This window comes from Pristiophorus japonicus, chromosome 15, assembly GCF_044704955.1.
Source record: "Pristiophorus japonicus isolate sPriJap1 chromosome 15, sPriJap1.hap1, whole genome shotgun sequence".
In the NCBI taxonomy this organism is placed as follows: domain Eukaryota; kingdom Metazoa; phylum Chordata; class Chondrichthyes; family Pristiophoridae; genus Pristiophorus; species Pristiophorus japonicus.
The window spans coordinates 156,384,761-156,401,508 of record NC_091991.1 but is presented as its reverse complement, the minus strand read 5'-3'; the positions used below and the strand labels follow the sequence as shown (position 1 = coordinate 156,401,508).

The 16,748-nt window shown below is 40.7% G+C and overlaps 1 protein-coding gene across 11 annotated transcripts in view; it reads right to left on the bottom strand.

Moving 5' to 3' along the window:
* Positions 1-5,113: 5,113 nt before the first annotated feature.
* rhbdf1a (rhomboid 5 homolog 1a (Drosophila)) overlaps positions 5,114-16,748 on the bottom strand; it is a 346,823-nt gene continuing 335,188 nt past the window's right edge. For all 11 annotated transcript variants that reach the window (XM_070901161.1, XM_070901163.1, XM_070901162.1 and 8 more), the window contains 2 exons: positions 9,790-9,943; positions 5,114-6,439 (listed from right to left, as the gene is read on the bottom strand). In XM_070901161.1, the coding sequence (XP_070757262.1) occupies positions 6,020-6,439; positions 9,790-9,943 (574 nt within the window). In that variant the 3' untranslated portion in view covers positions 5,114-6,019. The remainder of the gene's footprint in view (positions 6,440-9,789; positions 9,944-16,748) is intronic.

Sequence of the window (16,748 nt, the reverse complement as noted above, 5' to 3'; positions counted from 1 at the left end):
AGGTAATCTCCACATTGCCAAAATCTAAAGACAATGTTATGTATATTTATAGGTACTGTACTTTGTCTGTAATTTACTAAACACTATAAAGAGTTATCCAATATTATCTTTGTACTTTTATCATTTTTCAATAAAAAATATTAGTATATTACCAAACACAGACTAGACACCATTAACCACTACCAATCTTGCCTGCCTTTCCTTTCGTGGCATTACATTAAAGATTCGATGTGCTGCTAGACTAAGTTTTTGTTACAGGTAGTCACCAGCATCAAGTGCTTAGTGCTAACTTCAAATTCAGCTAAAAACATTTAAATCAATTTGTCAAATTGCATAAAGTAAATAGGACAAATATATCACAAACTATATCTGTGCCATTCAATTGTAAAATATTTTTGCATTTTCCCCACTTGTACCTAGAAAGTTTTTTTGTTCGGGCATGATGCTGCTCCTATTAGAGATTGCTCCTATTAGAGACTACTTCAATCCAAATTTATACTGCTTCCTTATCCCATTTTGCGAGTTGTAGGACGGTGAGTCTCAGTCAACAATTCAATATTTGGGTCTAAAATTATTGGGGTTCTGGCTTAAAGTCCATTGATCGATAAAGATCAGCTCAACAGAGGACTCCTCCAGAATAAAACAAAATCATGTAAACATGCAGGTTGCTCAATTGAAGTCAATGATTTCCACTTCGAACTGTTAGAATATCAGCATACTATCATTAGGCTACAGTACACTTTGTGTATATATAGCCATCTGTCAATCTGTGACTTACAGACAGTGCAATTCTTTAATAGCACTTTATACACATTGAAGTTAGGAGTTAACTAATTTGGGGTATATTTCCAGATGTTTCCAATGATTGCAAAGTTCTCCCAATTGTCCACCCAAACTTCGGCAGAAACCCTGGAAAAGACATGCACATCATTTTTCTGCGTTTCAGCAGCTCTTCTGCCCAAGTTATGAGTAAACATGTTTGAACATAATTGACACAAACAGTTGGATGAATTACATCTGGATCCTTGTAGATTCTATAGGTTGGTTTCCAATCAAAAGTATTCTAATATAAATATCTTTCTAAAATATAAGATGTGAATTGTAAATTAGTATTACACTTCTAATATGATTTTCTGCCTGCAAAAAAAGTTAATTTTTAATCTCAGCAAATCCCCCTCATGTAAGCACAACATTAGGAGGACAAGTAAATCCAGGTTTTCATCACACACTTGCTGAAAATTGTTCAGTGGCAATAGTAAAACCCTAGAATATGGGTTATACTGTAAATTTCACATCAGTATGCAACAGTGATCATATAAATGCTGCCAGTCAATTGTGGAATTCAAAATTGAGTCATTAACACATCCAACTCACGTAGTAAATCAGATTCTGTTATGAATTATTAACTTCTTGCTGTTAACACAAGGCTATCTAAAACTAAGGCTTATATAATCTTTTGTAAAGGGTAGAAAAACTCTTAAAAGTCAAAGTTTCAAAATATTAACACAAAACTCACCACAAATGAGGGAGGATAATTTATACAGCAAAAAGGGAGGACTTGCTCATATTTTCCAATGGAAGAAACATTAAGAGTGAACAATTTGCTGCAGGTGATTTGAGGTTTCCCACAATAGTTAGGAAGCGAAAGGGAATGGATTTATATTTCAACTTTCTTCTGGTTAATTCATATTTCCATCAACAATTAATTCGTCAGTATTTTCTGTAATAAAGTTTCTAAGTGATTAGTCTGAATCTATTTAGCTTTTCACCAGATATGTGGTAGCTAATCCACATGAAATGATCACCACTGCTCCCAGGTAATCCTGCCTCCCCTTTTCTGATATTGACTCCAGTCAGACTGGTTCAGACCCATTCAGACTAGTAATGCAATTTACACAGTACTTAAGCAATGTAAGAGGAGCAACAAAGCAATCAGTTCTACATATATTCAATCTGTATTTTATAAACAAATGTACATCTGAAGTTTTGCTGCTTGTGTAGATATTAATGGCTTTGCACTATGAAGGTCTGATTATAATACTTATATATATTTGGACTTCAGAACACTACCAAGCACTATTGCTATTAGGATTCCTATGTTTAACTGTCAGTGCTAGTTCTTTCCCAAAACACTGTAAAATGGTATAAGTTAAAGCAGTGCAATACTCAAATATTATATTGATGGGAATTTTGTTCATAATGGAATCCTCTATATACCTGCTCAGTGCACCAGTTCCATCAACATGGTGCATCACAAAATATGGAAACAAAATCAAAATAAAGAACAAACAAGACTCAAGTTCTCAGTGGGTAGGTATTTGCAGTATAAATGTACAAAGCGCTGGACATATTTCTCTCAGTTAAAACAGACAAATTTGAGTCCTAACTTTAGTGGACACTGACAGTCGGGAGTTTGAGTTTTCCAAACTGGTCCATTTGATGGAAAAAAAGGAATTCTTTCACTTCACTTACGAAGACTACAATATGACACCAAACTTATGGACGCCAGTATAGTTAATACCGAGGACAAAATGCAAGATGTTAATAAACTTGAAGAATGGGCATGTAAATGGCAAATTAATTTCAATATAGCTAAGTAGTGGTGATGCATTTTGGTAGGAGGAATAAGGAGGCCACCTAGTCTTTGGATAAGAAGTCTAAATGGGGGTAGAGGAGCAAAGAATTTCAGATGTACAGATACACAAATCATTATAGCAATACAGGTTAACAAGGCCATAAAAAATGTAAATAAAGCATTGGGATTCATTTCTAGAGGAATAGAATTCAAAAGGATGTTAAGGACTGAACAAGCTGGGGTTCTTTTCTCTTGCAAAGAGAAGGCTGAGAGGTGACTTGATAAAGGTCTGTGGAATTTTGAAGAGGTTCCATAGGGTAGATGTAGAGAAGATCTCTCCACTCGTGGGGAAGTCTCCCCCACTTAAATATAATATAGTCACCAATAAATCCAATAAGGAATACAGGAGAAACTTCTTTACCCAGTGAGTCGTGGTAATGCGGAACTTGCTGCCACGTGGGGTGGTTGAGGCGAATAGCATAGATGCATTTAAGGGGATGCTAGATATTAGGGAAAAAGAAATAGAAGGATATGTTAATATGGTGAGATGAAGTAGGGTGGGAGGAGGTTTGTGTGGAGCATAAACACTGACATAGACCAGTTTGGCCGACTGGCCTGTTTCTGTGCTGTAAATCCTAAGCAATATTAATGGTATAAGTTTCCCAACTGTACATGTCAAGCATACATAAAGATTAGTAGGAGGCTTGTAAAATATAAATTCTCATACAGCACTGCATAAAACAATTGCAGCAGCTTCCCTAGGGAGAGTTTGCAATTACAACATGATCAAGTTTACATAGGCAATTTCCATTATAAATGTGGACGTAGTAATTTATAATGGAAAGTGCACAGATACAAGGTTTTTAATATAGACAGATTGTTTGACGGCCTGACATCAGAGCATATAACCGGTGATATTGAAAATCACACCAAAAAGCCAAGCCAAATCAAATTCTAGTGAGTTAAAATTTATAAATATGTACAGAATATCAGGAAAAATGTAAAGTAATTGTAAAATCTGGTGTCTGTCACTTTTTTGCACACGTTCCATATCTGAAAATGATCTTGTATAGGTTAAGATGCAATATTTGGACAGCATTTAAAAAATCTCGATATAATGTATGTGCCATAATATTCTCAACTTAGAAGCATAACTTATGGTAATAAAAATAATGCAAAATATGAGCATCCAATGATTTGCGTATTTCACTGATACAGGGGCTGAACACCTATTCAGATTGACTGTTTTACCTGTTGGCCTTAAAAGGGTGACTTTTATCTAATGCATCTTTGAGGATGAGGGATAGTGTAGACACTTGCACGAGGAGCTGTTGTTTCTTAACAAATTATCTAGAATTAGTTATAATAACTCTTTAATAATCTATTAACAGCACATTCTAATTTATAGAATTATAATACTATCTACAGTTAAAGGAAAGCTGCATGGACCAGACAACACCTACTGGGGCAGATTTTGCAGTGGGCATCACGGCGTACTCAGAGTATGCTGTGATACCACCTTTGACAGATGATCCGCATTGCCTTGGAAATCCCAATTGGTGTCGCAGAGTCGGGCTAATTGCCCACCAACTGCTCAGCAATTACATCCGAAAAGGTTATGGTTGATGCAGTTTGCGTGAGCGTAAAGGGATTATGTAGAGATAGTTACTCGTGCTATTAGCTCCGGAATGTGATGTAATGAATTGTAAAACTGTCCGAAATGATTAATGTGCAGATTTTTCAGATATTTGTTTGGACTCTGTTGTATTTACGTTTTGTATCACCTGTCTATGTTATTGTATATGAAATTTCACAGAGCTTCAACGATTTATCAGAACTCTGTCGAAATTAGATTTAAGAATTAATTCCCAAACAAGTTTTCTTTAGGTGAGTCTGTGTATGAGAGAGGGAGGGAGAGGGTCATTTTGGGACTATTTATTCTCCTAGTCCTTATAATTCTTCTGAAAATACAGCAGGTGAAATGCCATATAAAGTTACTAGTATTGGAGGAGACACTTTCCCTTTGGTGTACTGATTGGAGCACCAGACCCACGTGATCCCAGGTAAGCCTCCGCACATGCTGCACCCCTGGGATCCGTGGGCCATTGCGCTGCCCTCCAGTACGCAGGGTCAGAGAGCAAGTTCACGAAGGAGGGCCCCCATCGGGTAAGTTCGTATTCTTTTCGTAGGTCAGCGGCGTAACGCCATAGCTACGCTGCCAACAGTAATTTCTGGGCCAATATTTTATTGACTCGCACAATGTTTTTTTATGGGAGAGAAAGCCAGGCTTGTATAGAAGATGGGCCCTGTCATTTGGTGTCTGCATTAAAACACATTCTTGGTAATAATGCAAACTCACAATGTGGAGTCCTCTTTCCATAGGCTGTACATTTAAACAAATGTACTGGCCTTCATTACATTTCTTCATTTGAAGGTTTGTAGACAGGAAAACGGATTGTACGAGAAACTTTGCACGCTAAAAATTTCAACACCATGAAGCAGAGGTTTGTAACAATAACCCGCCAAATAATACAGCCAATGAACTTTTATTGTTGTCAGAAACAATGTTAGTGTTTAAAAATTGTCAACTTTAATCACAGATCCAAATTCTGTTGCTTGCAGAAAATGTATTTCCCAAAATACATCATGCAATGAATTAGAAAATAATAAACAATCGTTCAGCTTTGGGTAGGATCTTATTTTTTAGTTCCGTTATTCTGACATTGGGCACAAGTGTTAATTGGATCCAGATCCACCTAGATTTGAAATTCCATGCCCATTATATAATACCTGAACCCAACAGTACAATGATGCAGTGAAAAAATCCAAAGTCAAATAAATGGTAGAGTGCACATGTTGAGTGACAAAACTTAGATCTTCCTGAAATACCATTACCAATGATAAATTTGAATGTGTTTAAAAACAATCTTCTATCCATGGGGTCTGATCAGTTGTGAATATGTCATTTCAAAAACCAGCTGAGAGAAGGATGGTGACAACATTAAAAATTAAAACTTGAAACGCAGTAAGGCTTCTATCATGTATTCTGCAAACCTGCAGTCTAGTCAAACGGTAGCTAAAACACTACCTGGAATTCAGCACCACTTTAGCAGTAGTAAACAATACAAGTTTTGATTTAGTGCTAAAACTAGTGTAATACAAAATTGGCAGCACAAATTGTTGGTTCAAAAGTAATGGGGAAGGCACATAGGTCATACTTAGAGATGGTGTCCATAGTCCACAGATGTAAATTGAGCATCAAGTGCTAAATGTAATTTTTGAATTGAAAAAAGACAACATCAGCCGAGAATCTGAATGATTATTTGAATATCGCCATCAACATTTTGGTAGAGTAAATTCTTCTTAGAGTCTTCTTGATGTAAATACTGCTGACAACCAAATCTGTAACATTGTTTGATGTGTCTTTCAGTCTGGGCAGCCTGTTTAATGTAGATGTGCATTGAGGTCATATTTTTCACAGAATTTATCCGTGAAGGGAATACAAGTCAGATATTCACACCATTCACAAGTTATTGGGTAGACGTAGAACAAAACCACCAGTCCTGCAAAAAGTCCTACAAAGGTGACGAGGAAGATCATGATCTGGCATCGCTTGCGGTACAAGTCAAATCTCCCGAAGCTGATATATGGGAGGAATGCAAATGATAGGAAAAATCCACTGATGAAACCGGAAATATGGGCAAAATTGTCAATCCACGGGAGGAGACCAAAGGCAAATAGGAAGAAGACAAGAGCCACCAGTTTGACAAAAGCCTTCCAAGGCCTGGCTAGAATCTGCCAACTTTGGAAAAGCTCCACAAAAAGACAGGCAAGGATGCCAAACTGAGATCCTGCAGGTCCAACCTTAAAGACATGAGAATAAAACACAATTAATTTACCATTCCACAGAATATACATCTTTCCAACTCAGTTATGCTGCTGCCCCTCAATATAATGTGATCTCGCAAAGCACTGTTTTGGATACAATTCTATTTTTACTTAGCTGCCAATGTACAGTTTATTTTCCACTGTTTCACACCTTTCAGACAGCAACAAAGTCTTTTGAGGCAAAACAATCTTTCAGACAGCAACAAAGTCTTTTGAGGCAAAACAATTTAACAAATTAAATGAAGCATTTTGCATCCTTTTCTGTTACCGATCAATCTCAATGAATAAGCAAGCTAGAATTAATTTCTATGAATGAATAAACACAATTGACGGTGATTTAGCCACATTAGGTTAAACAGAGCATTTTGCACCTTAAAGCTGCTGTACTGAGAACTGAGTTCAACAATACAGCTAATTTTGATGGATAGCAAATAGTGGTGGCATTGTTTACAAACTGCTTTTATATTGGTCTTCAATTATCAGCTCCTGAGCAGCCTTGCACAGTTTGCAGCATCAAAACAAATGTCCTGGATTTTTTAAAATGAGGACCTATTGTTCATGGTGTTCTGATGAAGGCTACACACCTGACAAATCATAACCTGTCTTTTCTTTTTTCTGATGCTGACTAACTTGTCATGCTTAACTTAAGTGTGGGGCTGAGGTACATTGTTGGGCAGAGTGGAGTGAGCTTTGTGTTGACCTGACCAGGCCATGCTTTACCTGACCTGGGAGTGCTTGATACTGACACTGGATGCCTGAAATGGAATATGTTCCATCCCCAACACTGACATTTCTCACCTTAATTAGCACAAAAAAATTAACAAAAGAATGACAGGAAGAAAAACATGCTGACAATGATATATACCCCTTTAAATGGCAATGACATAGCCAAGAACACATGGTACATGTGCTATAACAGAGAGTGGGTGGTGGTATTTCACTTCATCCTGGCCCACTCCCTTCATGCACTTGGGCTCGAGGATGTTCAGCATGGCCTGTCCAAACTAACAATACTCTAAAATTACACACTCTACTTCTGTTTGGCGGTGCTCCCATCTGTTATGTACTGCTTTGCTTGGCAAACAGAGAAGTGGTGTTAAGATGCTGGTGAATTTGAAGGGCATAGAGGACAACCATGTGTCCACCCTGCACACAAATTGTATGTGAATAAGTAAACATGTACCATGCAGGTGGGCCGTGTTATAACGGTGGTCTGTGGGCTCAACATTGCAGATGGTAACACGACAGCAGTTCAGTACAGTTGCAGTAATGACATGTCCCCTGCTGCACTATGGTTAAGCATGTGAAGCTCGGAGAGTTGAGTTTTCCAGGGATTTAGTCTGCAGCCTCAGTCACAGTTTAACATAGTGAGAGGAGCATGCAGAATTTGTTTATCTACTTGGTATATTAAAATACTAATCAGACTTACCCTGGAAAACTTTCTAAGGCTAGTAACCTTTTTTCTCATTTGCATCCATGTTCGTGGCATAGCATTTTCTATGCTGTCAGCTCTTACCAAGCAGTTTGTGTGTTTCCTTGTGGAGAGGTGCCCTGGGGTTCCATAAAGAGCAATCCTCTTTTTGCTGTATTTTGTACAGAAATACCACCATAGGAAAATTAAGGACCCCCTCCCACCCACCACCTGACACCGGCGCTTCAGCTTCAGGACTGGAAAATCATCCCTAAAGAACCTAGATACCAAACTTAAAACAACAACTCCTACTGAATGATAAGGAAATCAAGGGTTATGGGGAGCGGGCGGGGGAGTGGAGTTGAGGCCAAGATCAAATCAGCCATGATCTTTTAATTGAGTGGCGGAGCAGGCTCGAAAGGCCGTATGGCCTACTCCTGTTCCTACTTCTTATGTTGTAATTCAACAGTGAGGATTTTTATTTTACACTCTAGCCTTCCTCTCAGTGAGTTTGACAATTTAGTGGCAAATTAGGAACCATTGACTCATGTTCATTAGAAATGTAGTTTAGACTGTCCAAAGTCATTTTACATGTTACCCTCACAATTAGCAGGGGGGGGGGGAATTTTCATCCATTAATGTGGGCTAGATTGGTTCAGCTTTAAAGGATAAAGTGCTAATCTACTGTGCCACTCAGTGACCAGGAGGCTGGTTGTTTACCAGTTCACAAAGTGGGAGTCCAAATCATAAACGTCACAGAAATCATGGCTCATTATGCTGTTACATATATTTTTAAAAAGCATCTGAACTAACCCTATCATTACTAGTGACTACTGCGATAAATATGGAAATTTATTGGCCATACAATCCTTTGTTTCACTTTATTTGACTAATGTCAGACTCATTCAGTAAAACCATGAGTGCTGCGAGAATAACTACATTACACAAAGTGGCCCATCTGCTTCAGACTGGTCTTTCAACTTAACAATCTTTGACATTAACTAAATGTATTGATGTAAGAGAGGCACAATCTAACGGCCATTACAAAAACATTTAATGCACTCAATTAGAAGATGGCATTTATAAAATTGCAGGGGTGTGGTTAAAAAGAGGAAATAACTCAAATTGACTGCACTTTACAAAAATGCAGTGCATTGTACATATTACCCTCACAATTAGCAGGGGGAGGAAATTTTCATCCATTAATGCCGTGCATTGTTGATGTTTAGTCCACGAGCACCTGCAATTAGCTCCGGCTTATGAATGAGACCTTTCGCTATTTGCAGACCAACACTATTCTGAAACTTGTAAGTTCTGTACGAAATTACTGTGTACATTTTTTGCTCCACCTTTATATCTTCAATAGAAAATACTGATTAGAGTTAGAAAAAAGTAAGCAATTAGAGAACATTTGTATCAAACAGTTGTTTTTAAGATGGAGTTTTTTTTTTAATTTAAAAAAAGGGATTGATGGCCACAGTGCTAAAAAGATATAGTGAGATTCATTGACAGTGAACTTGCTGTTTGGGAGAGGATGTAGCTGGACTCTGGTAGTCCAAGAATGACTACGCATTTCTTCTGACGCTAGCAATTTAGTCTTTCTTTGAGGGATGAGAAATTGAATCTATTTTCCTGGTGACCATCTTGTGTATGTATTTGATCCCTATAATCCAGTGGCCGTGGGTTCTTGTGCACGAGTAGTTTTCTTTTATTTAAAAAAAAATCAAAACCCAGAATTATATTGGTACAGAAAGCCTTAAACTAAAGTTTGAGATGCTTCAATGCTGCTCAGGTCCTGCAGCTGTTTTTTGTAAATGCTGCTTACAAGATACAGACAGAATTCTCAGCAATTCAATTTCAGCCAGTTTGATAAATCATGTTTCACACTGGGAGGTCTTTCTGACAATTTACCTACCTCAGCTCGGTACGGTAAGAATATGGCACTGGCCAGGTTTCCGGTGATTCCACTAAGGATGTAAATGATGGAAATCCGAAGCCACCCTGCTAGTTTTTCAAGGTCCCTAAGGATGGTCATTTGGAAGCAGATGGATACAATACAGTGGAGAATCCTGTGGGATAATAATAATAAAAAGATAAAAGTGTGATCACAAAATGAACCTTTGAAGATTTAAAGGGGCTTTAATCTTGACACTGAAAAGCATGAAACTATTTTATTAATGTAAAACAATATATCCTATTACTAATATTCTTGAGTATGGTACACGCTTCCTGTTCACAATGCTACTTCCTGTTTCAGATTTTTTTGCATAATTAAAACAAATATTGTTGGGATGTGGGTGACCCTGGCAAGGTCACAATTATTGCTGATCTCTATTTGCCCTTGGATGGTGGCGAGCTTTCTCCTTTAGCCGCTGCAATCCTTGTGAGGATGGTACTCCCACAGTGGTGTGATGTAGGGAATTCTACGATTCTGACCCAGTGTCCATGAAGAACCAGCGATGTACGAACAAGTCAGGATGGAGCTGATGGTGTTCTCACTTTCCTGATCTTGGTGACAGAGGTTACAAGGAAGGGAGGTGCTGTTCAAATAACATTGATGGGCTGCTGAAGTGCATCATGCACATTGGATATTGTGCAGCCACGTTGCAATGGTGGTGGAGAAGGGGGCTATTGACTCCAATGGCAGAGGCACCAATCAAGTGAACAGCTCTGCCTTGGATGATGTACAGCTCTGAGTGTTGTTGCAGCTGCACCCATCCAGGAGAATGGTGATTATTTCATCAATTCAGACTGCTACTGACTTGAAGATGGAGAGTCTTTGAGGGGGCAGGAGGTGAGCAACTCAGCGTAGAGTACCCTGTCTCTGCCCTGCTCTTGTTGCCATGGTATTGATATGGGTGGTCCAGTTCAGCTTCTGGTCAATGGTGACGCTCCATGAATGCTGATGGTGGGGTCTTGGCGACACTGAAGTAGCTCAGCTTGCTCTTGTTCAAGATGGCCATTATCTGACAGTTGTGTGGCGTGAAAGTTACCTGCCACTTGTCAACGCAAGTCTGGATGTTATTCAGGTCCTGCTGTAGGCTAGCATAGATGACTTCATTTTCAGGAGTTGTGAATAGAGCTGAATACTGTGGAATTGTCAGCAAACAGCCCTACTCCTGACCTACAAATGAGAGAAAGTCATTAACGAAGCAGCTGAAGATGGCTGGGCCGTAGATGCTTCCCTGAGGAACTCGAGCAGTGATGGCCTGGGCATGTTGTCTGGCCTCCTACAACCATAACCATCTTCCTTTCCTTTATGTCATGTGTGACTCCAGCCATTGGAGAGTTTTTTTCTCTTGATCCCACCACTGACTTCAATTATGCTAGGGTTTCTTGGTGACACACTCAGTCAAATGCTGTGCTGATGCTGTGAGCAACTATTATGGAATGCTGCATGTAAACTTTGTATAATGCAAAAACCGTACTTAAACATTGCCCATCATGGTTTGTATTTAAACAGAATATAATTGGTTATTTTTCAAAATTAACTGAAGAAAAGCTAGAGGACAAATTTCAAAAGCTTTGTTTTATATGTTTGAGTGAAAGAAGAAACATGATATTGTACTGATCATACATGTGTGGTAGCATTAGTTCATTTTCAAATTATGCATACTATATAAGAAAGTGAATTATTCTGAGAGAAACACATAAACTGTGTGTCTTTCATCATTCTAATTTCAGTTATTTAAAAAAAAAATAATGGCCTAGATATTAGTTGACACCCAAATTTGGACATGTACCCAGTGGCGGTAATTATGGTTTTGCCAAAACTGGTGGGCAAAAGGACCATACAAAGTTGGTTCTTTGTGTCTCCAGGATATGACTGCATGCTGGGGTCAATAGTCGTGCCCTAAGGAGCAGTGCATCAGTCACTTAGAGCAGGAAAGTTGGCACCCATTTGCAAAGTCCAGGAGGGAGAAAACTGCCCTTAGTTGTAATCCAATTTCACAAAGGGGCCTAAAACTCCAGGGTGCCCTAACCGATTCAGCACTTCCCTGATACAAACCAAACAAGTACATGAGTTGAATTCTGATATCACTTGATTACCTGGGATTTGTTCATTGTTAGAAGGTGTAACTATTCTAATTATTGACATTTATGAGATAGAGGCAGAGAAAGGGACTGAGAAAGAGGGACAGAGGCAAAGAGAGAGGGAGAGGGAGAGAGAGAGAGAGAGAGACAGAGGCAAAGAGAGAGGAACTGAGAGAGAGAGAGAGAGAGAGAGAGAGAGAGAGAGAGAGAGAGAGAGCGAGAGAGCGAGAGCGTAGAGAAACAGAGCGAGAAAAATTGGGTGGAACTTTCTACTTTGGCGGTGGTATAAAATGAGGATTGGCCAGTCGCTATACACCTCTTGAATTTTCCTCTCCATTGAAGTCAATGGAAGGGAACATCGGGTGAGGTATACAACAGGCAGTTGATCCACTCCTGCCCAGTTTACATCCATGCCTATGCCTGCTTTTCCTCATCCTAATTTTGAAAGCAAAGAGAGCCTCTAAGTATCCCTGTGCTTTAATTGTTACAATTCTAATAAATTGCTGCAGTAGTGTTCTGCCGTTTACAGCGGCTGGCATCCTACTATTAACCTCGAGAAGGCTACATAAATGTTGAAGCATTTCATCTACATAGGTGGTCCCTCGAACGAGGATGACTTGCTTCCATACCAAAAGGGATGAGTTCATAGATGTTTCAATGGAGGATCCGATATTCCAGTCCTGAACTCCAGGGATGGAAGATGCCTGTGCATCGATTTTTTTTTAACGTGTGGTGACCGTTGCATATCAGCCACCACACGGGCTTGACAGAGCTAGGCCTTTATCCCGTGGCAGTGACTGGAGAGCTGCTCTACTGCATGGGCCTAGTGCGCAGACATACCGCAGTGTGGGCTAGCCCGTGCTTCCCCTTGGCCCCCGGCTCTTCTGGGCACTGCACCCTCATTTGCCGCACCTCCGCCACAAACATTCGCCGCACCTCCGCCACGATCTCTCGCCACTGATCTCTCACCGCTCCTCCGCCACAAAACATTCACCGCACTTCCGCCACGATCTCTCACCGTTCCTCCGCCACGATCTCTCACCGCTTCTCCGCCACGATCTCTCACTGCACCTCCGCACCAAACATTTGCCGCACCTCTGCCACGATCTCTCACTGCTCATCTCTTGTCACATCTCAGCCACGATCTCTCACCGCTCCTCTGCCATGATCTCTCACCGCTCCTCCGCCTCAATCATTCGCCGCACCACCGCCATGATCTCTTGCCGCTCAACCGCCCTGACCTTCCCGCTGTGCCTGGGCCCCGCCGATGTTCCAGCTCACGCTCTAACCAGCGACCTGGGCTTTGATGACATCACCCAGTCGCCCACCTCAAAGTCGTTGCACACTTGGGACGACTCACACTGGAAGCTGCAGTGGCTTGCTCTTTATCCTTATAACAGCTTTGGAGCACTGCGTTTCAAGAGGCATCACACTAGACGTAATTCTTAAAAAAATATGAGCTACTCCTTGCAGGCATCTTCTCAAAGATATGGTAATGTCTTTAGCTGTGTGTGTGTGCGTGTCGGCCCAAACTGTATTACAGCCTCGCTTCAGTCAACTGAATAGTTTCCCTGCTTTGATTCTGCGGTACAGGAAAACCCAAATGTGTCCTTACTATTCATGCTATTATTGGTATTATAGGGCCATTCCTAGTTCTACAGAATCCAGCCATAATATATTAAATTTGCTATATATGTTGCGCACTCCTTGTCCGCGATTTTGCCAACGGTGGCGAGTGCGGGGCGGCCGGCAACGGTGGCGCATGGGGAAGGCGCTCCCGGCTCCAGCCCACCCTCTCACAACAACCTTCCCTAGATTGGGCTTGTTAAGGCCGCCCTGCGAGGTTCCCGGCCAATTAACAGGAAGCGGATCTGATGACGCCATTTGATGAACCGTCATCAGCGAGTTTCCTTAAAGGGACTATAGCCAACTTTTTATTGACAGTTGTTCGGTCAGTGTTTTGCAGCATTGAGGTGCTGCAAGCAATGCACAAAGCTGCACGGCTGCACCCAGGCTCTCCCATGATTCCCTCCAGATCCTTATGGAGTGAGTCACAGCACACAGGAAGGTTCTCTTCCCTTCCAATGGTGGAAGAGACCTCCCCAGGAGACCAACACAATCTGGAGGGCGCAAGCAGGGATGTCATCAGGAGGAGTTGTCTGCAGTGGTGCAAACCTTTCAATGATCTCAGTAGATCATGAAACATTACTGCAAAGCCACACTCAACCTCATCCTGCTCTGCCACTCATCACATCCCCATCACTCTGCCTTCCCTACCCCTGCACATTCTTATACACACCAACTTACCTTGCATCTCCACCCATCCCTCTCTCTCTATCTACATTATCATAGCCACATCTCACAAGCTACCCCTCACACTCACTCTCACCCGAGTGCAAGCATACCAACCAACAAAGCACAAGGGTAGGCACTTGAGTGTTTTAGCCAATGTACGTGTAGAGTTTCTGCTAATGTGCTGTCAAACATTGAAATCTTTATTTTCAACACTTTGTGTTCTTAGATAGATTTGTGTACATTTTTGGAAGTGGCTTAGTGAGTTGTAGTGAATGGTCAGACATAAGGGTACCCCTCACAATGATGAGTGTGAAAGGAATGGCTCAGCCTTCGCAGGCATGTTTTATGGTGCTGGTGCCAATCTGGCACATCAACAACAACTTGAATTTATATAGCACCTTTAATGTAGTGAAACGTCACAAGGTGCTTCACAGGAGTATTAGAAGATAAAAAAGTTGACACCAAGCCGCATAAGTAGAAATTAGCATTGGTGACCAAAAGCTTGGTTAAAGAGGTAGGTTTTAAGGAGCGTCTTGAAGGAGGAAAGAGAGGTAGAGAGGTTTAGGCAGGGAGTTCCAGAGCTTAAGGTCTAGGCAACAGAAGGCACGGGCACCTGATTATAATTGGTTGAGCGATTATAATCAGGGATGCTATGGAGGGCAGAATTAGAGGAGTGCAGACATTTCGGGCGGTTATGGGGCTGGAGAGGATTACAGAGCTAGGGAGGGGCGAGGCCATGGAGGGATTTGAAAATAAGGATGAGAATTTTGAAATTGAGGCATTGCTTAACCGGAAGCCAAGGTAGGTCAGCGAGCACGGGGGGTGATGGGTGAGCGGGACGGTGCGAGTTAGGACAGGGGCATCATGTGGTAGCCAGGTTGTACAGCGTCAAGTGAATTAAATGTGGCCATGCTGAGACCATCACTGGCCTCCTGGGCAGCAATGTGGTCAAGTGCTGATACTTTGTCCTGTGCAGCATCAGGTGATTGCTGAGAAGGTTGATGTGTTTCGTGATGTTGGTGTTGGGGCTGATCGTGGTGGGATTCTGAGGACCAAGGTGAGACTTTATCAAGGGCACCGATGCTGCTGAAATAGATGGCAGCTGAAGTTGAGATGACAGAAGCGATTGGTCAATGGTGAGACAAGTTGCTCCAAGGAGGTGACACTGGATAGAGAGTTCACTGCAAACTCTTCCTACACAGCTCAAAAGTGTCTTCCAAATCCTGAGGGCTTCTGTCTCTGAGATTGGAAAGTGAACAGCTGTGAAATGGTAGCTTTGATACCACTTCTGCAACTGTCAACTAGTCAAAGCAATGGAGGTCACTGAGAGCCCGACACACTTACGTGGCGTGAAACCCGAGGGACGGCAAACTCGTTAAAAAGTTGGTAAAATGTTCAGGCCTGCAGCTTCACACCTCTACCACTAGATGGCACTACCACAGGAGAACGATTAGTATTTTAAAAACAATGCTCAACACAAAGTCAGCCTTAATTTAAAAACTCAGCAAAAATAGCCAAGTCTCAAAGCTTGGTAATATTTTGCTTGGATAAATTATTTACAGTCAATGACTATTACCATGGTAAATATTTTTCAACTGTGATTATTTAATTGGTGCATGAATTGGATTAAAAGTGTATTAAAAGTTTCCGTACAGTAGGATGATGAGGACTGGATTATTAAATACGTGTAAGTGTTGTGTCAATTTATATAAAATATATATAGGCTATTAATCTAACACTCAAACTTAACTTCTATTTGTTAGTATTACTCAACTATCCACATGGAGCTCAGAAAAGGCTTCCATGGGATTAATCTTGAGTATATTACACAACTACACAGCTTTGTAATTACCACGATCTAAAAACTTTGTCCATTCTCTGCTCATTAATAAAATATCCGTTGCATAATCAGTCCATCATTAGAGCATACTCTTCACAGCTCCAAAGGTTACTGGAGAGAAAGGGTTTACTATAATTTCTAACCCCTCTTTTGTTAGGGACGAGAACTAGGTTCAAACTTAGTGACATTTATTTTGTTGAGCTGTTAGATATTGGAATAAGTGAGTACAATACATTATGAAGCCACTCTGGTTAGAACTACTTTGGACAGTTAAAGAGAAATCCATTGGAGTGTTGATGGATTAAACATTGCTCTTCCATTTAACAAAGAGGTTTACCTTGCAGTAATCTGTACAAAGCTGATTATATTTGTGTGAGTGTTCAGACATGTGCAGGTGAAGCTGATGAAGAAAAGCAGGAATTAACAGCCAGGTCCTGAAAGTTTACACAGCAGAGAATTACGACCAGACTTTGTGGAAGGGTCATGTGACTAGCCACCCCAGGATTATTTCAACTGTCAGCATTAACAGTGGGGGGTTCTAGTAATGACACTGATTAACGATCCTGAGATCCATCTTAACCAGCCCCGAGATTTATTTACCTTAAGTTTGCACAGCTGTTTGGTAACCACGTTGGTAGTAACGTGAATAGTGTCACAACCTACTTCTGAAACACCCTTTCCAGATCAAATAAGTTACACCTCTC